The sequence below is a fragment of the Corythoichthys intestinalis genome, chromosome 17 (assembly GCF_030265065.1).
Source record: "Corythoichthys intestinalis isolate RoL2023-P3 chromosome 17, ASM3026506v1, whole genome shotgun sequence".
Classification (NCBI taxonomy): domain Eukaryota; kingdom Metazoa; phylum Chordata; class Actinopteri; order Syngnathiformes; family Syngnathidae; genus Corythoichthys; species Corythoichthys intestinalis.
The window spans coordinates 11,043,428-11,070,623 of NC_080411.1; the positions used below are offsets into that span (position 1 = coordinate 11,043,428).

At 39.6% G+C, this 27,196-nt stretch overlaps 1 protein-coding gene across 7 annotated transcripts in view; it reads right to left on the reverse strand.

The window, feature by feature from the left end:
• nedd4l (NEDD4 like E3 ubiquitin protein ligase) overlaps positions 1 to 27,196 on the reverse strand; it is a 109,309-nt gene that overhangs the window by 70,189 nt on the left and 11,924 nt on the right. For 4 of the 7 annotated variants that reach the window (XM_057818845.1, XM_057818844.1, XM_057818846.1 and 1 more), the window contains exon 1: positions 2,670 to 3,843. In XM_057818845.1, coding sequence (XP_057674828.1) covers positions 2,670 to 3,743 — 1,074 coding nt within the window. In that variant the 5' untranslated portion in view covers positions 3,744 to 3,843. Of the gene's footprint in view, positions 1 to 2,669; positions 3,844 to 16,537; positions 16,592 to 18,566; positions 18,606 to 24,196; positions 24,279 to 27,196 lie in introns of those variants that run through there. The other 3 variants (XM_057818849.1, XM_057818847.1, XM_057818848.1) reach the window with 1 other exon arrangement.

The following is a 27,196-nucleotide window of genomic DNA, read 5'->3' on the forward strand; positions in this document are numbered from 1 at the left end:
GGGAGCATTTTAAGCTGTGGGTATGTGTATGCGGTGGTTTATAATTGCAGAGTCATCAAAGGGTCACAGTTGAGCCATGCAGCTGCCTCCCTGGGCCAGGTTACACTCGGGGTTGGGGGTGTCGCCAATGACCAACAGCATGAGGGATGAGGGCCAAAAGAGGCAGCCAACATATGGATTGTTTGGGATGGTCATTTCAGCCAAGCATCCAAACCGTATTTGTGCATCCCCTTTGATAACACACCAATAATTATGGAGGGCACTGTATGAAGCATTTCCAGTCATTGGAGCATTTTTTTTTTAACGACACGAAGAAAGGGAATCTGAGTGTCCTTATGGTCTAAATAGTTTTAATGTGCCACATGGGAGTTTGATATACACCCAGGAGTAATTGTTGATAGCACTACCAGAAAATACTTGACCAATAGTATGTGAGAATTTTTTTTTTTTTTTTTTATCAGCAATTATTATTGGACTCAATTGACACTTAAAAGTTCCTCACCCCCAATTATTTTTAACTGTGTGGGAACATTTAAAGCAACACCATATAACTTTTCAGTTTTGGTCGATTTTAGCGACACCGGTGGTCAAAAGTAGTACTTTTTTGCCTTCAGGAAGACTGCGCTTCTCATGACGACCAGTGCACAGCCGCACTGTGTTGTAAAATCATTAATCAATCAAAAATCAGTATCCCGGTCGCCTGCATATGGATTAAACGACATTTCTGTTTCCTGCGTCTGTGTGAAGGATGAATAGTAATAAGGTAATGAATCCAGTTGTGGTTAAACAATAGCATACGACAGTTAGCAACCGTGTGGCTTAGAAAGGCTAAACCCCCCCTTACCCCACCTGAACTGTCAAGGCATCACGCCAGTGAGTGAAAGCCGGGCCAATGTTTCTTCTTGAGTATCCTAGTAGCTTCTCTTTTTTTTCCTCTTCGGACAAAACTGTTTGTCTCTTTTGTTGCTCTGCCATCTTTGCAGAATTCACGCGAAAGCGTTCGTTTCAACTTCCCTCTTTATAATGAACGGGGAAAGGGGGAAGTGATGTATGCTGTTAAGCAGTCACCGCATTTGTAGTTTTTTTTGTGTGGCAGGGTTCCTGCCACCCTCCTCAAAGTTAATTAGTGCTGGTGAAAGCAATACAGACTGCCCTCAAGGTATAAAATACAGTGATCCCTGCTACTTCGTGCTTGAAACTTCGCACCTTCAGTCCATCGCGGATTTTTTTCAATTAAAAAAAAAAAAAAAAAAATACAGATGAGCTGTTTCGAGTCGATCGCGTAGTCTCACTCTCGCTCGCTCCCTCCCTCCCTGCTCTTTGTTCGTTAGGCACTGCGGCATTGATTATTAAAGTTAAGGATGCTGACAGATGTTTGCGTTTAATCTTGCCAGAGTCACGAGCTTCAAAAGCACCGCACGCGTCAAACATTGTTAAACAGTTGCTGTGGCAACTCAATGTGTGTAAGTGAGAGGATTTGAGTAGACTCACTCAATTAAGTGTTGCGAGTGCTGCCTTGAAACAGACAGGCTCTATGTGAGCATGCGTGGGCGGAGGGAAACCGACGCGGGCGCTGGAATATATACGTGTGTGTGGCGGCGTTCGAGGCAGTCGGACGTGTTGTGTTCGCGGCAATAAACGGCACATGTTAAAAGTGATCCTGAGCAGTTTGTAATTTTATTTGTAATGTCCGCTTGTTAATAAAGCCAAGCATTTTTCTACTACAGTACTTTATTCTTGTTTAAAAATAATTTGGTGGGACAGTAAACTTATTATAATGATTACATTTGAAGGGCTTGAAAACCATTGATTCAAAAAATATATATACATTTTTGAGGGTGAAAAACATGTCTTATATGTCTCTTTCCAATGCTAAATCTGAACAAATACATTTTTGGGGTCGGGGTGCGCTATTTTGTGTGTTTTTTAATAATCACGGGAAGTTCTGCTCCCCATTAACCGCGAAAAACGAGGGATCGCTGTATAACGACACTTGCTTTCTTAAAAACGACTAGCGAAAAATCAAACTTATTTCTGGTGTTTTTTTCTATTGTAGCTGCTTGTATTTGGAGACTTGACTTCTGGCACTACGGTTTCTTTCCCTACCGAGCAGCGGGTGCCACTGAGCCCCTCCGCAGTCACAGACAGACACACTTTGAGCTTCCCCTCATTGAAAGACCAGCATCTGCCACTGGTGCACACATAGCGCATGTTTTACCATGTAAAGCTTGCTGTGCTACATATACAAAGCGTAAAAAGTGCGACAAAATTAAAGGATGCAAAGATGCAAAAAGGAGAATGGTAAAGCTTGCTGTGCTACATATACAAAGCGTAAAAAGTGCGACAAAATTAAAGGATGCAAAGATGCAAAAAGGAGAATGAAGAAGAAACAGCTAGTACAAATCTGGGAAAGTGTACATAATTATCTGGTTCAATGTTTTCGGCTTAGAATTTTATTTTCAGTGCATCCCTTGATCCTATGTAGCGAAACACAAGCTGCTTCCAATATTACTCAGAAATTAATGAGTGCATCTCGAAAATCGATGCAAGTCTCAATGAGTCCAACGTCTGGCTAAATTTTCTACTCCTGCAAATTTAAAATTATGTATTTTTTTCTGCAAATAACAGGAAAAAACATTCACCAACTGACTTTCTTGAATAATCTTTACCTTGGGATTACTTGCTGCTGCGTCAATCACATCTTGATCTCCACTTCCGCCAGGTGTGAAGTAAATCTTGAGATGGGGCTGCCTTGGAGAGGGGTCCCCACCGACTTTGAAAGTACATCCATTAGATCTTGAGTCTATTCTCAGATTTTCCTCTACTGGTTGGTTGTCAGAACAAACCGTCTGAGTATCTGTTACAATTTCTGGTGCGTTCTCCTGCAAAAGTGGAGATGAACCTCGTTCCAATTTAATTCTTGGGTAACGGACAATACGGCCGCTGGTTGATCTAACAAATCCAACATTGTTGTGGTCCTCCTGGCTTGAATCTGACTGCTGCCTGCTCAGATCTCGGTTCTGATTTTGCTGAAGCTGAAAGACGAGTCGCTGCCCTCCACTATTAGAGGCAGGAGACTGCTGCTGGACAGTCCAAGCAGAACTACCGTAAGGCAAAATTCGTAGATGCTGTACGTCAGAACCATCGGTCGAGTTCCTCCGGATACGAATTCCACTAACGCTGATACCTGGGTGGGTCCTGCTGTACACGTTATGACCGTTTGAACCGATGCTGAAAACCCTGCGCCTTGGAAAGTTGGGGTCAGTCACAAATATTTGTTGGTTAGGAGAATCTGGGCCGCAGTAAGGAGGGGGCGGTTGTCGCGGAATATCAGCTTGACCTGAAACTTCGGCGTACGTTGGCACAGGTCCTGGAGGAGTATAATAAGGTGGCAAAACATCATCAGTGAGGCTACCGGAATCCCCGTTACTTGCTCCATCAGAGCGCTGAAGAGAAATGTGCATGGAGGAGCTTTTCGTAGGCCGCGGCTCAGCGTAAGCTGCAAGCTGCGGTATGAACATAGAAGAACTGCGCTTAAGCAGCGGGTCTGACCGCGGGCCAAACGCCACTGAAGAAGTTGGCTGTTCGGTTGCCTCCTGAGATGAACCTGGTGCTACTGCCTGTTGAGTGTGAAGTGCCGAAGCTACATCACTGTCCCTCTGCTGATCTTCTGTATCTCCTTCCAGTATGTCCGGGGCAGTGTTGCTACGGTTGGAGCCGAAATACAAACGCAGACGTGCCATTTCTATGTCCCGTTCGATAGCCCTTCCTTTGCGGTAGTCTCATACGTCGTTCTTTTAGCTGGCCAGATGACTGATCCTCGTTTTTTTCTTCCTTCCACTCTAGCCCCGCTCCCATTAGGTCCCACCCACCTCCAGTCCCTTTCCCTAACTTTCCTTCCACAAGTAAACACCACAGAGAAAAAATAGAACATCACACCACCAAAACATGGGGCGCAAACCACAGGACACTTAAAGGAGTGATGAAAAATGAAAATACAGACAAAATAAAGTGTGTTCGCCAGGTTCTCGGCGCTACTGGGCACTGGCGACAGACAGCAGAAATAGCCTCAGCTTAGTGACAGCCAGCATTCTTGACATGATTGAATAAGGGCGGCCGGCGCTTCTGGTTTCCTGGGTGACAGCAGGGGTTGCCTGTCGGTCACGTGAGAACAAATGACCCCCTTCAAAATGTGCTACTACGATGCAATGCTACCCCCAAGTGCTAGCTGGGTTGAGAGTTACCCGAGAAATGACAACCTAACCTGGTCACACAGTGATATTTCCGTTTCTGTACACCCTACAAGATAGGGTGTGCCATCTAAGACACCCCACGATTCGATTCGATTACTATTCAGGGTGCTACGATTCGATCATTGAACGTTGAGCACGGTATTGGGTGCTGATAACAATTATCAATGCATCATACATTATTAATAAAGTAAATTCATGTCCATCATTTATTTAAAATACCCTAATGATTCAACAGGTACGAAGGAAACATGTCCAGACAACAAAAAGCTGCCCTTAAGCTGCTTTATTTCACAAGAAGGTGCAAAAACATTACCGTAATTTTCTGACTATAAGCCACCACCTACTCAATTTAACGCAAAAACGACATTTGTTCATAGATAAGCCGCACTGGACTATAAGCCGCAGCTGTCCTCACTGTATAATGAGATATTTACACCAAAAGATATTGACAAATAACATTATTTGAAAGCCGCATCATAAGACTGTCATAAGACCAAATGAACCACCATCAAGCTTTGAACCAATTGGCTGCAAAGCTTCATTGCTTCAAGAAGCTTCATTTTGCCATCACTGCTCCCATGGGGGAGACAGTAAACCTCTGCTGCCACCTATTGTCAACACTGTTGTCGTCCAAAATGCCTCCGAGCATGCATTGCAGCACTACAGATGTAAATAACAATCAAACTTCATGTTCTGTGCTAATTATTTCTTCAGTTACTGTTCCAGTTGTTTTATGAATTGCTAGTTACGGTATTTGGTAACATTTTATTTGACAGTGGCACCATAATACTCTCATTAGACAGTCATAATTATGAAATGACACTGTCATGAGCATTAATGAATGCTTATAACATATGTCATTTAGTGTGATCCGGGAAATTATCTCACTTTTGAATGACTGTAAAAGATGCGAAGTGGACATAAATGGTGTTAGTGAGATCATTTGCCTGATGACAATTAATGACATCTGAAATAAGCATTCAGTAACGGCCATGATAGTTTCATGTCATAATTATGACGGTCTAATGACAATCTTATGACGCCACTGTCAAATAAAGCGTTACTTATTAACCCAAATAAATCAACAAATAAGCTGCACTGGACTATAAGATGCAGGATTCAAAATGAGGGAAAAAAGTAGCGCCTTATAGTCCGAAAAGTATGGTAGCTTTTTCCAAAGGCAGTACTTTTTTCTCTCAACAATACAATAAAATTTACACTGGTGGAATGAATTCCACATTTTCTGGAAACAAAGTGCCTTTTGAAATAACATTACATTTACCCAATATACTTTGTTTTCACAGATTTCGGTACTATTTCGCATGTTTGTAGCGTTAGCACTGTACTTTATCCTGGTTTTACACATTCTGCATCTGGAGTAACGTTTGTACACCACCAAATACACGTTAGCAAATTCGCTAATTAGCATAGCACTCGGCGTAAACTAGTGACATCTCAAAAACAACAACAATAAAGGCTAAACAGTACAAGAGGGTTCGTATACTCACGCACAGGGGACTTAGCAACACACGAGGGACATTATCCAATTAACACGACTTGTACCTACTGCTGGACAACTGTAAGGCAAGGAGTAAGGAACTATCGTTCTTTCCCTCTCGCTCTGAAAAATAACTTATGCACAGAAAAGGACTCAAAGCGTGACCGCCGGTTCTTGCCTGTCTCATACACAAATTAATTCTCAAGTCTTTTGAACAAGAGTAAATCTCTCGCTCAATAACATCTGCAGCAGCCATCCTAACTGTGCGCATCCCTTACGGTGTCTGGGCGGCAGACATGACTTGAATTTCGTTCCGCTAGCAGCTGCTGTCATTAAGTCATTAGGGAAAATCATCGTTTTGGAACATTTATGAATCTGAATCGAATCATCACGTGTCGAATCTCAATGAATCTAATGATCGATGTATTGGCACACCGCTACTACGAGCGTCATTAAAACGATAACTACGCACAACAAAATAAAACTAAGCTTGTGATTTTTCTTGTTGTGTGCGTGTTTTGGAGATGAAGAGGCAAGGTATTGCTCAAAATAGAGTGCAAGAAACAAAACTCTTACAGATCGAAGAGAAACGTATGCAGCGAGATTGATTTTCGAGGCTTCTTTGTTTACACCTAAAGGCTTCTGAAGTTACAGCACATCTTTGATACTATTTTAGTTCACAATGCTAAAAACAGGCGTGCACACATAAGTGTGAGACTGATAACCAGAGACGTGAACTGCACTATCTGCAAAGGAAATAGCCGATTTAAGATACTCCAGATAAAAATGAGCTGGGTGAGGTTCTCTGGAAAGTCAACAAAGCACTTGATTGGACGTATATCAGTGGGAAAATAGCAAAGTTCTTAAGTTCTGATGAGTCGGCTTCATATCTTTAATAGGTGGGAAATACTGACGTAGCCACGGGAACAGAAGAAGAGTCTGTCAAGCATAGGAAGACACTGCATACTGTGTTTGGCACTGTCAATATCTGATTGTGAGCAGGAACTGTTCAGGAGAACTGTGTGTAAAAAGAAATGCAATGTGTGGTCCGATGGCACAGACCCAAGTTTGCCAATTACATAACAGTCAGATTCAAACAAAATAGAACACTAAACTATTCAGTTTATTCTTTCTATGCTGTACAACAAAACTTTTACAATTTTTTTTCCTCAGAAGATTATGTAAAATATCAAACCAACAAGTAGGGATGTGAAAGGTGATATATCACAATACCAGAGGTGGGTAATAATACGTTACATTTACTCAGTTACATTTACTTGAGTAACTTTTTGAAACAAATGTACTTCACAGAGTAGTTTTACCACGCAATACCGTTTACTTTTTCTTGAACAGATTTGTAAAGAAATACTACTCTTACAGCACTACTTTGGCTACACTAGAGCCGTTGCAGTTTTCGTCTTTATTCTAAATATTGACTTTATTATTGCCAGATATGCCAACAGCGGCCGTCTCAGTTTCGCCAATGAGACGTCGAAACAGTAACCACATGACTCCATTACACCAATCAGAGTTAAATGTGTTTTTTCTCCACTAGAGGGCACTCATGCTCTTTGGACGGGTGATGTTTCATATTGTTGTTCTGATCTGAATTCGTCAATTTTTGTGTCATCTTTTTGGCCTAATATGGTCACGTAATAGTTATAATAAAGTATAATAATAATAACTAGCCCTGCAAGCAGGACTCAACGGGCCCTCGGGAGTCCTGTGTTGATTTCTCCAATTTCTTTTCAGAGATTTTTTGGGGGGTCATTAGGTTTTTTTTCCTTCGAGGAGGAGTCGGTCTCGTAAAACAGCCCATTTCCTGTTCCCAGCAGGGGGCACCAGGCCTAATGGGTGATATTTAAATGAAGTCCAGTTCAGGCTGAGATACATTACGTACATGCCAAATATGAAAAAGACTGAACGTTGTATGAGGGAGTTATTAGTCATTTTCAGAATTTGGTGTTTTGTCAAAAAAATGTCCGACTTTGGCACCCCATCGACTTTGGCACGATGAAAAATACATCGTATCTTTTTTTCTCCTAAAGATGAAGTAGCAGAGTGTGAAGCAACAGCCTTAATGAGTCAAAGCAGTTCTTCACTGCTGTCATCAGATGAACCAATTTATCCCCTAATATATGTCATTGAAAAGTACATAGTATTTTTTTCTCCCACAGAAGAAGTAGTTTTATCCCTAATATATGTCATTGAAAAGTACAAAGTATTTTTTGTCTCCCACAGAAGACGTAGCATAGTGTGAACCCTAAACCTTAACCCTAACACACACAAAAAAAACGCCCGCACAGGTCAGCCCGTGAATGAAAACTCACCATTTTGATATGTGCAAATTTTCGTGATTTTTCGAGCATGCTCTGAAGACGCCCTAACCCTAAACCCTAACCCTAATCCCCAAATAAGCCCGACTTTGGTACTCCGCCCAGGTCAGGCCCGTGAATGAAAACTCACCATTTTGATAACTTAACATTTCATATGTCTCATGAAGAGTCTCACCAATTTTGAGGAGGATCCAACTAACTGCCTCGGCGCAATGGTCTCAAACATGCACCCTGGTTTTGACAAAAATGGCATGTTTTCCAATATTCAATCCAAAATACTAAAGATACAGAAAGAAAGCGTCCTCATTCAAAACCACTAACCCAGCAGACATTTAAAACTGCATCACAAAGATTTTTGGAACGAATACGAGGCTGCTGCTAGCGGAGAATGCTAAAGCTACAGGACTGTCTCAGATAATTAGAATATTGTGATAAAGTTCTTTACTTTCTGTAATGCAATTAAAAAAACAAAAATGTCATACATTCTGGATTCATTACACATCAACTGAACTATTTCAAGCCTTTTATTATTTTAATATTGCTGAATTTGGCTTACAGCTTAAGAAAACTCAAAAATCCTATCTCAAAATATTAGAATATCATGAAAAAGTATACAAGTAGGCTATTCAACTAATCACCTGAATCATCTAATTAACTCGAAACACCTGCGAGGGTTTCCTGAGCCTTAAAAACACTCAGCTTGGTTCAGTAAACTAAATCACAAGTATGGGGAAGACTGCTGATCTGACTGCTGTCCAGAGGACCATCATTGATACCCTCCATCAGGAGGGTAAGACACAAAAAGAAATTTCTCAAAGAGCAGGCTGTTCACAGAGTGCAGTTTCAAAGCATATCCACAAAAAGTCTGTTGGAAGGGGAAAATGTGGCCGGAAACGCTGCACAACCAAGAGAGATGATCGCAGCCTTAACAAAATTGTGAAGAAGAGCCGCTTCCAGAATTTGGGGGAGCTTCAAAGACAGTGGGCTGAAGCTGGAGTCCAGGTATCAAAAGCCACAGTTCACAGACGTGTCCGGGAAATGGGCTACAATAGCCGTATTCCCATGGTCAAGCCACTTCTGAACTCAAGACAACGGAAGAAGCGTCTGACTTGGGCTATGGAGAAGAAGCACTGGACAGTTGCAGAGTGGTCCAAAGTCCTCTTTTCAGACGAAAGCAAGTTTTGCATTTCATTTGGAAGTCAAGGCGCCAGAGTCTGGAGAAAGGCTGGAGAGGAGCAAAATCCAAGTTGCTTGAAATCCAGTGTGAAGTTCCCACAGTCAGCAATGGTTTGGGGAGCCATGTCAGCTGCTGGTGTTGGTCCACTGTGTTTCATCAAGTCCAGAGTAAATGCAACTGTGTACCAAGAGATTTTAGAGCACTACATGCTTCCATCTGCTGAAAAGCTCTATGGAGATGAGGATTTCATTTTCCAGCATGATCTGGCACCTGCCCACAGTGCCAAAACCACCAGTAACTGGTGCACTGACCATGGCATCACTGTCCTTGATTGGCCTGCTAATTCCCCTGACCTGAACCCCATCGAGAATTTGTGGGGTATAGTTAAGAAGAAGATGAAAGACACCAGACCTACAAATGCAAATGAGCTGAAGGCCGCTATCGAAGCATCCTGGGCATCAATAACACCTCAGCAATGCCACAGGCTGATTGCCTCCATGCCACGCCGGATTGATGCAGTAATCCGTGCAAAAGGATTCCCAACCAAGTACTGAGTGCATCAATGGACATTTTCAAATGTTTGATTTAGTTTTGCTGTTATAAAATTATTTTTTTACTTGGTCTGAGGAAGTATTCTAATTTTTTGAGATAGGATTTTTGAGTTTTCTTAAGCTGTAAGCCAAATTCAGCAATATTCAAATAATAAAAGGCTTGAAATAGTTCAGTTGATGTGTAATGAATCCAGAATGTATGACATTTTTGTTTTTTTAATTGCATTACAGAAAGTAAAGAACTTTATCACAATATTCTAATTATCTGAGACAGTCCTGTATTGTAAACACTAACTAAGTTAAACTACAGGGCTTGTGACGATACAGAGTCGGGCTGTTTGGGAATGTAGCCCAAGGCGGGTGGTAAATTCGCATGTAAGGCTAAACACCGGCACGACTGGAGACCGATAGTCGGCAAGTAGCTGTCTTCCGACGGAGCCCGCCGCTCTGGCTGGTCCGGCAGGCCGCCGCCGCCTCGCAACCTCCGGTGAACACCCCGGTTTCTCGAGCGTTCCCCCACGGCGTGCGAGCAGAGCCAGGACCCGAATACGCCGCGGCGAACCGGCCGGTGTTGTGCCGAAAAATAGCCGCCCCGCGTGAAATGTCCCACCTGACGGAAACGCTCATTTATAACGCTTTATTGAGGTGAAAACATCAAATGTTTTCATGGACGCATTACAGCAATGGATCTAGGACTGTAAAATCAGTTTTAAATAAATAAATTAGACAAAATACTAGTACCTTATTTTAGTAACAAATCGTGGACTGAGCCACATAAACCATCCTTGAACAGAACTGTATTAGTCTACAGGTTTTCACGACCATATCTCAATGACAATCACACAGGTATGACATTTATTAGTTCAAGCAGGGTAAAATAATACAGATATTCACGGTACAAGAAAGTCGTTTCCAAGTCCATCAATTGGTAAGAAAAAGCTGTACGAGTGACGTGTGCGCGCTCAATAATAAAATAAATAAACAAATAAATCAAATAAACGCTCAATGAAGCATTATAAATAAGCGTTCCCGTCAGGAGGGACATTTCACGCGGGAGGCGGCTATTTTTCGGCACAACACCTGGGCGGGCGGATTATCCGGTACGAACGTAGCTGCTGCCGAGACGAGACACTTTTTTTTTTTTAATACCTAAATGACCCGAGAACAAAAGCCCTGGATAAAAAAAAAAATAATGCAGTTTATACGACCACCATTCTTCATGAAAAAGTGATGTCCAGTAAGCAAGCTTATCATGACGGCACAGTGGTTAGATGATAATTTAAACATGGAGAAAACTAAGTCAGCCAGTCAATAATGCATTCAGTATGTAAAATGACGAGCGGTCAGATGACTTTGCAACACGCACGCGGATGCGAGCTCCAACTCCGTCCAAATAGTACTGCCGTGTAGCAGTTTAGCTGCTGTAAAGCAAATGTCGTAAAAGCCGCAAATGTAAACAAAGCGCTGCAGAATGGGTACATGACAGCTCGCTCTTTTGAGTTAATCATTTTCACAGTGTGCAACAAAGCATATAACATTAGCAATCACTTTTCAAATTATTTAACTTATTTCTCTGCTCAATTACAGTCACAGTAGATAATCAAATTCTTAAATCAATATTCTGTAGCCACAAATATTCTTCAAAATCTTTCCTTCTTCCAAGTTTTTTTTTTTTTTTTTAGGATTAAGTATAATAATGTTTTGCTTAAAACAAGGCTGTTAAGATTATTTTCAGCTAGCTATTTTTCTTCCAAGAAATCTGAGAGAAATACACTTGAAGCGATGGCAGATAATTTCACTTATTGCCAATAGATTTACACTTAAAACTGACTAGTTTTAAGGAGGTGTGTTTTGCAGTGTATTAATGTTATATATGTTAGGAATGGCTTACTTTTAAAGGCATTTTTGTGCAACTTAGGTATTTACTCTGTAAGTAATTGTTGCCAAAGGTTTACCATTACACAATGTCAGACAATCTGTCATTATTTAGATGTTTGAATTGACGACTTGTTCATATTTTATGTTGAAAAAAAGAGCAATAAATTATATTTTTGCACAGTAATATTTTCTTTTGTGTATACTTTAAAATTTTACATAAATCTTTTAATAGAATTATCGGCTTGACATTATCGGTTATCGGTTGGAATGAGGAGGAAATTATCGGTTATCGGTATCGGTTGAAAAATGTATTATCGTGCATCACTACAAAATACCCGATATCCTGTTGGGTTTGGAATATGGGTGCAAGAGACTTTTTGAAGCATTTTGGCCCAAGGTATCGACTCCCCAAATTTCATCACTCTACGTTGAAAAAACCTAAATGGACAGGCCTTTTTTAAAAATTCCAGGGGGCGCCACTGAGCCATTTTTTGACATTTTTTCACGATGTTGCCAAATTATTGAAATTTTCACGAATCCGCATGTGTGTTGCAAATTTTGGTGAGTTTTTGAGCATGTTAAGACCTCCAAATGGGCCATTTTCATTTGCCATGAAGAAAGAATAATAATAATCCTGTGCAGAACAATAGGACCTTTGCACCATGTTGGTGCTCTGGCCCTAATAACATTTCATATCGATGAAGTAGATAAAAAAAAAATACCATGATTGAAAAAAAAAAAACGTAAGCAGTTACACACAATGTTACTCATTACTTGAGTATTCTTTTTAACAAATACTTTTTTACTTTTACTTGGGTACATTTTTGGAGGACTACTTTTACTTGAGTAATACGATTTAGAAGTAACGCTACACTTTTTTGAGTACTTGGCTACTCTACCCACCTCTGCGCGATACCAACAGGTCGCTACCAAAATCTTCTACAAGAATAGTGTCTGTGTTAGCTCACTGGCTGCCATTGACGGCGCTAGACAGCCAATCCATTTTGACTGGGAGGGTCCGAGATGGCACTGAAACAGAGCGTTCACAGCCAGTCTTCCTGGTTTTGGGGTTATTTATAGGGGAATTAATGTTAATTTTAGGCCATTCACATGTCACTTCCTGTTCTGTAACCCAGAATCATCAGGAGGTGATCTATAAGTGCCCCAAAATCTACAAGAAATGACCCAGAAATGCCCCTAAATTAACAATAAGTGACCAAAAATCACTACACTGTATATTGTAAAATGATTTCCTGACCCATGTATCGATATTTGTAGTATTGACATATCGGGAGATACTTGTTATCGTCAGCCTTGTATCGCAAATCGTATTGTGAGCTCTCCACATGTTCCGATTCCTACTGTATGTCATAGCTAGCTGCAAGCAACAAAGATGCGTTCAGTATCAGTGTTTTTCCTTCAAATGTACAGTTTTAATGACTGTGAGAAGCTTAATAAGAAACCTGTTATAAAGACAGTCAAAAACCAGATACTACTTGTGAGTGGATGAATTTAACAGATAAGAAATGTATACCAAATTGAACAGTGATAACATAAGTATCTTTTGGACACTATGCAAAATGATCTTTAACTCATCGGCTCACTGGCTGCCGTCACAGTGCTAGACATCCAAATTATTTTGACTGGATTGACGTCCAGCTCTGACATTGACAGCCAGTCTTTTGTGGGCACAGAACATTCTCACTAAAACTGACTGATTCTTTTGAGACGTAGCATAAATCGCCAACGATAATCCGAAATAAAATACATTACAGTTTTATGGAAATGTCCCTGCATGCACCAAGAGATGGAAAAGCCCTCCTCAGACATATAAGGAGAGAAATAGGCTTGAGGCTTCGCTTTCATGTGTCACCCTACTGCCGCTGAACACAACGCTTACGTTAGGGAAAATCTGAGCTGTCCCATTCTTGGAAGGCCACATGCCAGAGATTCCAGTCTTCCTTTGGAGCGCAGTACTGATAGATGCACTGATTATATACATGTATGATTTACAGTGGGGCAAATAAGTATTTAGTCAACCACTAATTGTGCAAGTTCTCCCACTTGAAAAATTTAGAGGCTTGTAATTGTCAACATGGGTAAACCTCAACCATGAGAGACAGAATGTGGACAAAAAAAAAAAAACAGACAATCACAATGTTTGATTTTTAAAGAATTTATTTGCAAATCATGGTGGAAAATAATAGAGCTAGGAATCTTTGGGCACCTAACGATTCGATTACGATTACGATTCAGAGGCTCCGATTCGATTATAAAACGATTATTGATGCACCCACCCTCCTTTTTTTTTTTTTTTTTTTTTAAATTAAATGTTTTGTACATTAGTTCCAAAATTGTTCAAAAATCCTCTCAGGCTAAACCAAACTACTATTTCAGTATCAAGTTAACATATAGCAGTAAATAACAGTAAATAAAAAACTCCAGTCCCCATTCTGTAACAGCAAACTACATTCAATTAATTTAATGTTGTGAATCAACTGTTAAAGTTGTTAAAATTGCTCCCGTTATTCCATAATTTCCCTTTTGTCTACTTTCGACATGTGAAAGTTTAAAAACTATTTTAAAGATATATTCAAGTCAATATTTTACCGATTTAGGAGTATTTTAGATAAAAAGTTAATTAGGTTTGCTTGGAAGGTTCGCTACAACAGCCTTGCAGGGAAGTGTACTGCTTTAAGATGGCGGCCGTTTACTAACGCCCGCATCTAGCTTTTTGTAGATGTGCTGCTCACGCTACCGAATCAATGGTGCATCTAGTCCTATATAAATGATGTCTACCATTACATTATGAGGATGACGTACTTTATAGCAGCTTTTCGGCAGCAGTCAGGTATGTTGTTGTGTTTTTTTATCTCGTGGCATGAGTTGATCTAGAGCCGTGAGTTGAGCATTGGCATTACCCGAGGGGCCGGGTAATGAGAAGCATGTTGTTTAGCTACTCTCGCTGCGTTCTTCCTCGTTGCGCCCCAAAGACCGCGCGGCGCGCTGAGTGTGTTGTACTTCCGCTTTACTTGGCATATTTCAATAATCGGAATTTGGATGTTTGTGAATCGTTCTCGAATCTTCCACGGCCGAATCGCGAATAATCTAAGAATTGGAAATTTTGCACACCTCTAGCAAATAAGTATTTGGTCAATGCCAAAAGTTCATCTCAATACTTTGTTATATACCCTTTGTTGGCAATACCGGAGGCCAAACGTTTTCTGTAACTCTTCACAAGCTTTTCACACACTGTTGCTGGTATTTTGGCCCATTCCTCCATGCAGATCTCCTCTAGAGCAGTGATGTTTTGGGGCTGTCGTTGGGCAACACTGACTTTCAACTCCCTCCACAGATTTTCTATGGGGTTGAGACCTGGAGAATGGCTAGGCCACTCCAGGAACTTGAAATGCTTCTTACGAAGCCACTCCTTTGTTGCCCTGGCTGTATGTTTGGGATCATTGTTATGCTGAAAGACCCAGTCATGTCTCATCTTCAATGCCCTTGCTGATGGAGGGAGATTTTCGAACAAAACCTCTCGATACATGGCCCCATTCATTCTTTCCTTTACATTGATCAGTTATCCGGGTCCCTTTGCAGAAAAACAGCCCCAAAGCATGATGTTTCCACCCCCATGCTTCAAAGTGGGTATGGTGCAATTCAGTATTCTTTCTCCTCCAAACAGGAGAACCTGTGTTTCTACCAAAAAAGTTCTATTTTGGTTTCATCTGACCATAACACATTCTCCCAGTCCTCTTCTGGATCACCCAAATGCTTTCTAGCGATCCGCAGACAGGCCTGGGTGTGTACTTTCTTCAGCAGGGGGACACGTCTGGCAGTGCAGGATTTGAGTCCCTGGCAGCGCATTGTGTTACGGATAGTAGCCTTTGTTACTGTGGTCCCAGCTCTCGGTAGGTCGTTCACTAGGTCCCCCCGTGTGGTTTTGGGATTTTTGCTCACCGTTTTTGTTATCATTAAGACGCCACGGGGTGAGGAGGGAGTTGAAAGTCCAAGGTGCCCAACGACAGCCCCAAAACATCACTGCTCTAGAGGAGATCTGCATGGAGGAATGGGCCAAAATACCAGCAACAGTGTGTGAAAAGCTTGTGAAGAGTTACAGAAAACGTTTGGCCTCCGGTATTGCCAACAAAGGGTACATAACAAAGTATTGAGATGAACTTTTGGTATTGACCAAATAATTATTTTCCACCATGATTTGCAAATAAAATTCTTTAAAAATCAAAAAATGTGATTTTCTGTTTTGTTTTTTTTTCCCCACATTCGGTCTCTCATGGTTGAGGTTTACACATGTTGACAATTACAGGCCTCTCTCATATTTTCAAGTGGGAGAACTTGCACAATTAGTGGTTGACTAAATACTTATTTGCCCCACTGTATATGACCATACAAAAAAATACTAAGATATTGTGGTTATCTGCTCACAAAAAAATTCTCTACAAAGCCAGTCAGAGACATCCTGGGAAGCATCCACTAATCGTTCTACCAAACATAATAAGGGCTTTCCAAGAGCTTAAGTTACTGAGAAACCATTGCAAAAAGCCTACACCTGCTACTGAGGTAAGTCTTTCCATAGAAAGCCCAGTCTGCTCATATTTAAGGTCAGGATCGGATCGGGAAGATCCCGAATCATTATATTCAGAAGGTACTAATCCGAAAACCAGTCCTAGAAAAATTCTCAAATCTGGTACAATGGAAACAGACACTTTATAAATGGGAAATGAGGAAAAATGTCATGTCTTAAGAATCTCAGCGGGTGATTTTAAATATAGAGCTGACGATACTTTGCAGGTGATGAAGAAAGGGTAAGGAGGAGTGAGACTTACCAATCTGTTTTCATCGAACACCTCAAAGAGAAGCCTGTGATTCTGCGGACACACCTGCACCGGCAACAAAAAGAGTAGTGTTCACGCCAACTGCAGAAATGTATTGCTGCCACCCATAAAAATAAATAAATAAATAAAATAAAATAAAGTTCAGTATCGCGTTTTAACATGATAGTATCACTTTTTTACTCGATATGATGTTTTTACATATTAAGTTCCTACATGCTAATTACCACATATTCACGTGATAAATTCACATACGGTATTCACATGATAATTAACAGGACTTTACATGATAATCATCACGATTCTATATGATAATTATCACGATTTTACATATCACTTCACTTGACGTTTTTACATATCACGTTCTTACATGATAATCATCTGTTTTTACATAATTATTACGTTTTTACATGAACATTTTTACATTTTTACATGAAAGCTATCACGTTTTCGCATATATTTATCATGTTTTTGCATGAAATTATCCCGTTTTCACATGATAATTATCCCATTTTCACATGATAGTAAACACGTTTTTATATGATCATTAACATGTTTTTATATGGTTCCATCATGTAAAAACTTAAAAATTATCACAATTCTACATGATAACAAGTAGCGTTCAGAATTTTTTTTTTTTTTTTTTTTTTTAAATTGGAAAATCGGCGTTTACGGGCGAACGGAAAATTTTTCGGGGCCGTTTGATAAATTGCCATGGTCGCGCGAAAATTCCGGTCGTGTCGAAACTTGAGCGGTGCCAATTGGTGTAATGGTTCGGGCTGCGCGGCGCGCCGAAAAAACACGGACAATAAGTTGATTAAGAATAATAAATAATAATAAAGTTGCAGAATAACATTATCTGGCTTTGCACCAGATAATTATTACAATTTTACATAATATCACTTTACTTGATATAACGTTTTTAAATATCAAGTTCTTATTAGATAATCATCCCGTTTTTAAATGATAATTAGAACATTTTTACATGAACGTTACTACATTTTTACATTAAAGCTTTCACATTTTTGCATAGTTATGATGAATTTCCATAATAGTCATCATCAGTTTTTGAATGATACAGCGTTTTAAGATGATAATTATCCCATTTTAACATGATAATTATCCCGTTTTCACATTGTAGTAAACACTTTTTACATGCGTTAACCTGTTTTTATTTTTAAGATGATAATTATCACGTTTTAACATGATAATTACCCCGTTTTAACATGATAATTATCCTTTTTCACATTGTGGTAAACAAGTAACTTTTTACATGATAGTAAACGCGCTTTTACATGATATTAAACAAGTTTGATAATCATCACGGTTTTACATGAGCATTAACTTGTTTTTATATGGTTCTATCATGTAAAAACCTGATAATTACCATGATTTTACATGATATCACTTTACTTGATATGTTTGAACATATCACCTTCTTTCATGATAATCATCACATTTTTAAGAGAACATGATCGTTATCAAGTTTTTACATGATAGATAATATAGTAGATAATTATCCTCTTAAAAATGTGATGATTATCATGAAAGAACGTGATATGTAAAAACTAAATCAAGTGATATTATCATGTAAAAACTTGATAACAATCATGTAAAAAACGAATACTGGACTTTTTTGAGGGTGTGGGGGGTAGCAACATGCTTCCGTAGAAATGTATGCAGCATCAAAGCTGATATACACTATCTGCCTATTCCTCTCACACAAAAACGGACATTGCAACAGCATCTAGTGTGATGTATACAAAGAAATAATTGTTGGCAAATGTTTTTAAATGAGTAGCAAACTTCCACATGCCAGTTTTGCAGCTTGGAAAAACGCCAGGTTTTAATTGAATGTAGTGCCAAATTTCCCACATCACCTACAGCCCCCATTGCATGTTCTTTTGAACAATGACAATAAAAAGGCTGTCTTTTTGCAGAATATGTATAAGGCCGTCATATGGGATGATCAAACCCAACACATGACATGAGAAGGAAAAAATTTCAAGAAATTGATACTCACCCTGAAGTAAAATTCCTCATTCCATTTGGGATTGAGAGTCTGGAAAATGAAGTTCAAATGGTGAAAATTTAACAATGTAATAAATAGAGCATACACTTATGCTTTTTTTTTTACGTGAAATGAGGGCTATAAATTTCTACACAGGAAAAATTACAATATGGACATTCTGATCTAAAAAGCAGAAGAAAACTCGGACAAATTGAGGTACGATACGATACGATTTGCGATACAAGGCTCACGCTCACGATTATCTTACAATATGGCGATACAGCAATTATCTACAGTATAGATGGGTCAAGAAATAATTCTAGGATATTGTACAAAACAACTAAAATAAAAAAACAAGTCATTTTCATCCTTCTGCTATGAATTGGGATGAGTTTATCACTAGTGGACGTCCAATCTGTTTGAAGAGGGCCGGCTGGCAGCCAAAGAACGAATGTTTATTCGCTGCCACCAGTCAGTCAGTGGCAGCCAATGCCAAGCAACAAGTTAATTTTGGCTTATTTCAGGTCATTTCCAATTCATTTTTCGGTCACTTCTGCACTCAGTTACAGTGGGGCAAATGAGTATTCAGTCAACCACCAATTGTGCAAGTTCTCCTACTTGAAAAGATTAGAGAGGCCTGTAATTGTCGACATGGGTAAACCTCAACCATGAGAGACAGAATGTGGGGGAAAAAAACAGAAAATGACATTGTTTGATTTTTAAAGAATTTCCAAATTAAGAGTGGAAAATAAGTATTTGGTCACCTACAAACAAGCAAGATTTCTGGCTGTCAAAGAGGTCTAACGTCTTCGAACGAGGTCTAACGAGGCTCCACTCGTTACCTGTATTAATGGCACCTGTTTTAACTCATTATCGGTATAAAAGACACCTGTCCACAACCTCAGTCAGTCACAATCCAAACTCCACTATGGCCAAGACAAAGAGCTGTGGAAGGACACCAGAGACAAAATTGTAGACTTGCACCAGGCTGGGAAGATTAAATCTGCAATAGGTAAAACGCTTGGTCTAAAGAAATCAACTGTGGGAGCAATTATTAGAAAATGGAAGCCATACAAGACCACTGATAATTTCCCTCGATCTGGGGCTCCATGCCAAGATCTCACCCCGTGGCGTCAAAATGATAACAAGAACAGTGAGCAAAAATCCCAAAACCACATGGTTGGACCTAGTGAATGACCTACAGAGAGCTGGAACCACAGTAACAAGGGCTACTACCACAATGCGCTGCCAGGGACTCAAATCCTGCACTGCCAGACGTGTCCCCCTGCTGAAGCCAGTACACGACCAGGCCCGTCTGCGATTCGCTAGAGAGCATTTGGATGATCCAGAAGAGGACTGGGAGAATGTGTTATGGTCAGAAGAAACCAAAATAGAACTTTTTGGTGGAAACACAGGTTCTCGTGTTTGGAGGAGAAAGAATACTGAATTGCATCCGAAGAACACCATACCCACTGTGAAGCATGGGGTAGAAACATCATGCTTTGGAGCTGTTTTTCTGCAAAGGGACCAGGACGACTGATCTGTGTAAAGGAAAGAATGAATGGGGCCATGTATCGAGAGATTTTGAGTGATAATGTCCTTCCATCAGCAAGGGCATTGAAGACGTGGCTGGGTCTTTCAGCATGACAGTGATCCGAAACACACAGCCAGGGCAACAAAGGAGTGGCTTCGTAAGAAGCATTTCAAGGTCCTGGAGTGGCCTAGCCAGTCTCCAGATCTCAACCCCATAGAAAATCTGTGGAGGGAGTTGAAAGTCCGTGTTGCCCAACGACAGTCCCAAAACATCACTGCTCTAAAAGAGATCTGCATGGAGGAATGGGCGTAAATACCAGCAACAATGTGTGAAAAGCTTGTGAAGAGTTACATAAAACGTTTGGCCTCCGTTATTGCCAAAAAAAGGTTCATAACAAAGTATTCAGATGAACTTTTGGTATTGACCAAATACCTATTTTCCACCATGATTTGCAAATAAATTCTTTAAAAATCAAACAATGTGATTTTCCTGGTTTTTTTTCCACATTCTGTCTCTCATGGTTGAGGTTTACCCAGGTTGACAATTACAGGCCCCTCTAATATTTTCAAGTGGGAGAACTTGCACAATTAGTGGTTGACTAAATACTTATTTGCCCCACTGTATATTACTCGCGACTAGGCCTGTCAAGATTAAAAAAGTAATAATAACACAAATTATTTTCCCAGGAAAAAAATTTCTAAAAACAAGCCAAGGTTGAAAAAAATACACTGAATCAAATCATTTGTTCACTTTATTTTTCCTTCTTGCCACAAGCAAAACTTTTATCTCCATAAAAAAACGCCATGAAAAGGTGTCCCACTTAAAGAGAAACATAAAGCCCGTGGAGGAAGCTTCTTTTTTTCTGCTCCACATGGCAGTGTGTTGTCGCTATTCATAGCCTATAAGGCAAGCATGGCCACTGGCAGCATATGTCTGCTTGCAGAGGGAGCTGCTTGACTGCCATCAGCCAGTTTGTAAAATGGGGTGTCTCTAGTAACACTTTACAATAAGGGTCCGTTAATTAACATTAGTTAATGCATTTTTAGACAATAACTCAAGTTTAAGTAACATGACAATAATTCATTTAATCCCTTAGCTAACATTTATAAATATATTAATTAACATGAGTTAATGCATTAGTTAATGCATTTTAAGACAATAACTAATGTTTAAGTAACATTACAATAATTAATATACCGTATTGGCCCGAATATAAGCAGTGTTTCCCACCAATAAACGAGACTGTGGCGGCTGTGTTCAAAATGTCTTTTTTCAAACTTGAGTCTTGAAAAAGAGGGGGTCGTCTCTTATATAATCAGGGCCGTCTTATATTCAGGCCAATATGGTAATTGCTTAACATTTATTAGTATATTAATAAACATGAGTTAATGCATTAGTTAATGCATTACCAGACTGTAACTAACAGTTTGGTAAAATTAAAAATATATGTAGGCCTATATAAGGTTAGGGTTTAGGGTTAGGGTTTGTTAACTTCAGCATTTATAATTTCTTAGTTACGGGACACATGTGCTACACTTTACAATAAGGGTTCAAAAAGTAATCAGTAATGGTTAATAAAGGTTAAGAGGGGGGAACCTAAGCATTTATAATTTCTGAGTTAAGGGATACGTGTGCTACACTTTACAATAAGAGTCCAAAAAGCATTCGGTAATGGTTAATAAAGGTTAAGAGGGGGGAACTTAAGCATTTATAATTTCTTAGTTAAGGGATATGTGTGCTACACTTTACAATAAGGGTCCAAAAAACATTCATTAATGGTTAATTAAGGTTAAGTAATACTTATGAGGTACGTTCACGTGAAATAATACCATAGTTAACATTAATTCACATATACATTGGTGAATTAATAAATATTTATTAATGTACCCTGGTACTATTAAGTGATTGTTATTTTAAAATGAGAAACATTGCTCTGTGAGTCCTTGGGTGCTGCTAACCTAACCTTAGGTTACGTATGGTATTATTTCATGTGAACGTACGTGAACGAACGTGATTTCCAATCACGTGATCGAATCGGGACATCCCTACCAATAAGAATTTATTTATATTAGACGCCGGCAGATATATCGGACCGATATATGGACTTTTTCCAACATCGGTTATTCGCAGATTAACCAAAAAAAAAACAAAAAAAAGAAAATCGTAAAAAAGGATTTTGATCAGACATCGGGGAACTGCGGCCGCCGCTGACTGATGTCAGAATCTAAGATTATTTTTTTATGTTGCCATGAGAGATTATGCAATTTTGCTTTAGCCTTTTAACTCATTTGCTACCAAAAACGTATAAATACGTTCTATTTTTAATTGTTTCAGTGTCCCAAAAACGTATTTATATGTCTTTTATGTTTTTTTGGACAAGAGGCATCTCTAGGTTCTGCTGCACCTAAACTGCAACGCACAATGCTCAAAACTCATTTTAAAGGAATAAAACTGGCCACTGGAGGTAAGAACTCAACTCGGGCCAAGAAAGGAAGTGAAGAAAAATAGGAAACGGAAGTTGGAGGGATCTTTTGAAGACGTGTGACAATTTGAGAAAAATGTGGAGAACGATCGGAAAAAATAGGGCAAACGACACTGGAGGAGTGTTTTGAAAAGAAAACCAAACCATCGTCAAAGAAGGATTAAAAAAAATCTGTCGATGAGACAGACGGTGACGACCACAACAGCGTCAGGTTCCACACGCGTTCTGCGGAGCTCACGTTGCGTTACTCCTGAGCCCGAGGTTGAAACCAACGATGAAGATGATGAAAAAAGTGAGACCAATCTTGATCCGGACTCATCAGATTACTGGGAGCCACCTCATTCAACCGGGAGCAGCCGAGAGCCTTCCCCGTTGTTGTGTGCGCATATAGTTCAACAGTTCAATAGTTTAGCTGTGTGTAAATAAATTGTTACTTTGCGATCAAAAGCTCTATTTGTCTTGTTATGTTATTTTGTAGAACGAAAACATTATTCAGATGTTTGGGATGTCAGAAAAGCGAAAAATAGCTGTGTTAAAGTCAAAGTTATGTTTGAAATTTATGCTTTTACAAAAAGCTCAATTTATCAGTTTTTTCATCAGAAATTGTAAATTGCTCAAACTAAGCTATTTTCTAATGCTAATTTCTAAAGAATGGAAAAAGATATGAACTAACTTTTTTTTCTGCCGAAAGAAGAGTCTAATCTATCTTTTGGTGGATTCCATGTTTATATAGCAAAATAACAGAATTTTCTGTGGGCCTTGCAAAATCAGTCAAAATCCAATAAAACGGCCGGGAGCGAAGAGCCTTGCTCCGGTGAAAATGGCTGAGAGTGAATGAGTTAAGGAGTTTACTGAGTGATCCTTACAATCTGAATGTAACTCATAGCGTTAGCATAGCATTTGCGTTAGCATTCGCTTTAGCATGGCAAGCATCCTCTTAAACCCACTCTCACTTGTTTACATCTCATCGTGATGTCCTTGTAGGTTTAATTCATCAATTCGTCATCAAAACATGGCGAGAAGCAACACTTCCGCGGTTTGGAAGTACATCATCACAAAAGGACTCAGGTAATTCACATTATTCGGTGGTAAACTTTCGGTCTTCCAAACGGCAAACCGGTAGGAAGTGACCCGTCAATGCTACAAAATCAACAAGGAGTGACCAGTAAATGCCCCAATAAGAAAAGAAAGTGACTGAAAATCAACAAGGAATGACGTGAAATGCCCCAAAATTAACTCAATGCCTGTCATACTTCTGGTAAACTCATTTAAATTCACCGCAGAAGGATAAATAGAGCAACATCTAAAACGCTTTTTCCCTCTAATTATTTGTTTTAAGTGGATAACACGGGCTAATTGGACTGCGAGGCCTATTAAAAGGAGGAAGTAAGTAGCATTAGCTCTCACTGCTGTGGCTACATGAGCAACACATTTCCTGAACAACTAGGGCAGGAAACTGCTGTGCGAGTCGACACAAGCGTAAGCGGTGGGACAGTAATTGTACGGAAGGACATGATTAGACCAGGCGTGGCTAATCTGATGAGGTCAAAGCAAATTACAGCTCACGCAAACTCGAGCAAGGGTGAAGAAGAAACGGTAAACTGTCGGCTCCAGTTTGCAACTTACCTTTTTTATCGTTTTTGTCTGGACGAGGGCGAGCTCTCGGGTTTCATCTGTGACATAGAGGGACAGTTTGACGTAGGGGTCGCTGCAGACAAAAACATGACAAATGTATGGGTGAATAATCAGAAGGCAAAAATTATACATTGCAAAATGGCGTTTGTTCAGTTTTTTCATCATTCCTTGTGAACGCCTCCAATTTCCGTGTAAATTGGTCATAAAATATATATAGACTGCTGGCCAAAAGTATTGCCCCCCCCCTGCAATTCTGTCAGATAATGCTCAGTTTCTCCTAGAAAATGATTACAATTACAAATGCTTTGATAGTAATGTCTTCATTCATTTTGCTTGCAATGAAAAAACCCAAAAGAGAATGGGAAAAAAAATCATTATCATTTTTCACAAAACTCCAAAAATGGGCCGGACAAACGTATTGGCACCCTTTGAAAAATCATGTGATGCTTCTCTAATTTGTGTAATTTAACAGCACCTGTTACTTACCTGTGGCACATAACAGGTAGTGGGAATAACTAAATCACACTTGCAGCCTGTTAAAATGGATTAAAGTTGACTCAACCTCCGTCCTGTGTCCTTGTGTGTATCACATTGGGCATGGTACACAATATTGTGTATTGTGGACTGATACACAATATGCTGTTTGTGCGACCCGGGCTGATGGGGGACGGGTTTCCGATAAGCATTTGCCTTTCCCGTCTTCCTTGTCTGTCTTCGTCTTTCCTTCGGGTAAAAATTCCACACTCTGAAACTGTTAATGATTTTGATGATGATGACAATGACAATAAATTCATTTATTCATTCATTCATGGAGAAAAAAAGAAGACCAAAGAATTGTCTGAGGACTTGAGAAGCAAAATTGTGAGGAAGCATGGGCAATCTCAAGGCTATAAGTCCATCTCCAAAGACCTGAATGTTCCTGTGTCCACTGTGCACAGTAGAGCTGGGCGGTAAACCGAAAATTTACCGTCACCGAAATTCTTCACGATGACCGACGTAATTTTGACCATGTCGGTAAATTTGGTAAATTAATAAAACAAGAAAATAGTCTTTTCATCCCGCTTTGACTCTGTGTTGTTCGTCTATGCTCATTCCCCTTTAAGAAAGCAGTGAATGTACTTACGTAGGGAGTCACGTGATCATCAGGAAGCCAATCAAACAGAAGCCCGGTAAGCTAACGCTAGCAGCTAATGCTACAAGCAAAACGTGATGGAGTGTGGCTTAAGGGAGGTTCGCCAAACTTTCACCCGACATTTAATAGACTCTTGGTGGCATCCAGATGGGCTTTCACCAGCTGTCCTCCCTTGTTCTCACAATTTCCGGAGATGGTGCTTTCAGTGCTTTCTACCGGTAGCCAGGCCACAGGCTAACGCTAGCCGCTAACGCTAGCGGCCGCTAGCGGCTAACGCTACAAATGAACGTGATGGAGTCGGATAGCGGCTCTAACCTTGTCGAAACGGCTGAATTTAATGAGTGGATTGGGCATGGACTGCATCTAGCAATTACTATGTCGCGTTATTTTGTATCTGACTGTGTGTGATTTCTCTGATAGCTTTTTATGATGGTAAAGCATTCAGCATAAAGCACAAATGGCCCCAGCTATTTTTCTGTATGTGCTTAATTCTGTGTCATTATTGCTATCATAAAATCTTAAGTGTTTCATTTGCAGAAGATCAATATAGCTTTAATGTGTGTCTGTCTGTTTGGGGGTTCATGTATGTGTGCATTTATTAAAAAATGCACTGGGGGGGGGGGACCCTGAAACCATAAAGTAGACACTTGTATTGAATAATTATGTCACAGCAGCCATTAACAATAGATTGTCTTTTTGAAGTGTACTGTTTGAGCTGCAAGTCATTTGTGTTACAATGACATGTTTGCACAGGCATATCGATTTTGACAATGTACATTGTTCAAGCCATACACTCTGTTATAAATGCTCATACTTGAATTCTTATTGTTTACAATTCATTTGTATAAACCTAATGTCTAGACTGCATGTACATTTGTTAAATATATCAAAATGAATGCTGGTAACTAAATCAACAAGAAACTGTTAATCTGTATTTCATGCATTGATTCAGATTTTCAAATTATATAACAGTCCGCTTGGACGACTTTATCGTCATTTATCGTTATCGAGATAAATCTGCTCCATTTATCGTGATACATGTTTAAGGCCATATCGCCCACCCCTAGTGCACAGTGTCATCAATAAGTGTAAAGCCCATGGCACTGTGGCTAGAGGAGCACAATAATTATCGGTCCGATAATTGGAATTATGACGTCATCCCAATAAATCCAATAACATTATATATTATCGGGCCTATCGATATTAATTTTGGCACGGTGTCGGTGGATTGGGATGTGTGCGTTTGAGTTGTTTCATGGACCAATACCACAAAAGTCTCATCTCCTCTTGTACCAAATGTTTAATCTGCTGACATATTATATTGTTTTAGTTCAGCGCTCATTGTTCAGGGGAACATATCATCAATAATATTGACTAATTGATGGTGATTGACTCAAATTTTATTTATTTGAAAAAATAAATATGGGCACTCTATTTGAAGTCAAAACTGTTCTTGTCTTTGTTTTTTTCATTATAATAATGTTCCTGTCATCATAAAAATTCTGGTTAGGTCAAAGGCAAGTCTATGCTGAATCCACCAATAGTACCGTAATTTCCCGAATATAAGGTGCACCGGTGTATAATGCGCACCCCAAATTTACTTGTAAAATCTAGGGGAAATTATTGTACCCGTTTATAATGCGCACCCTAATTTTAGCACCAATAAATAGAAGAATACAAGAAAACAGACCTTGTGTACAGATACAGAAATGTCATTTTACTGACTGGTGAAACGCAGCACAAGCATAGCACATTGGTAGTTCAACACATTACCGTAAACTGACAATATTTACGGTAATAATATGATTTGACAACTTCTCCAACTTACCAGAATCTAGGAGAAAACAAAACAGATGTGA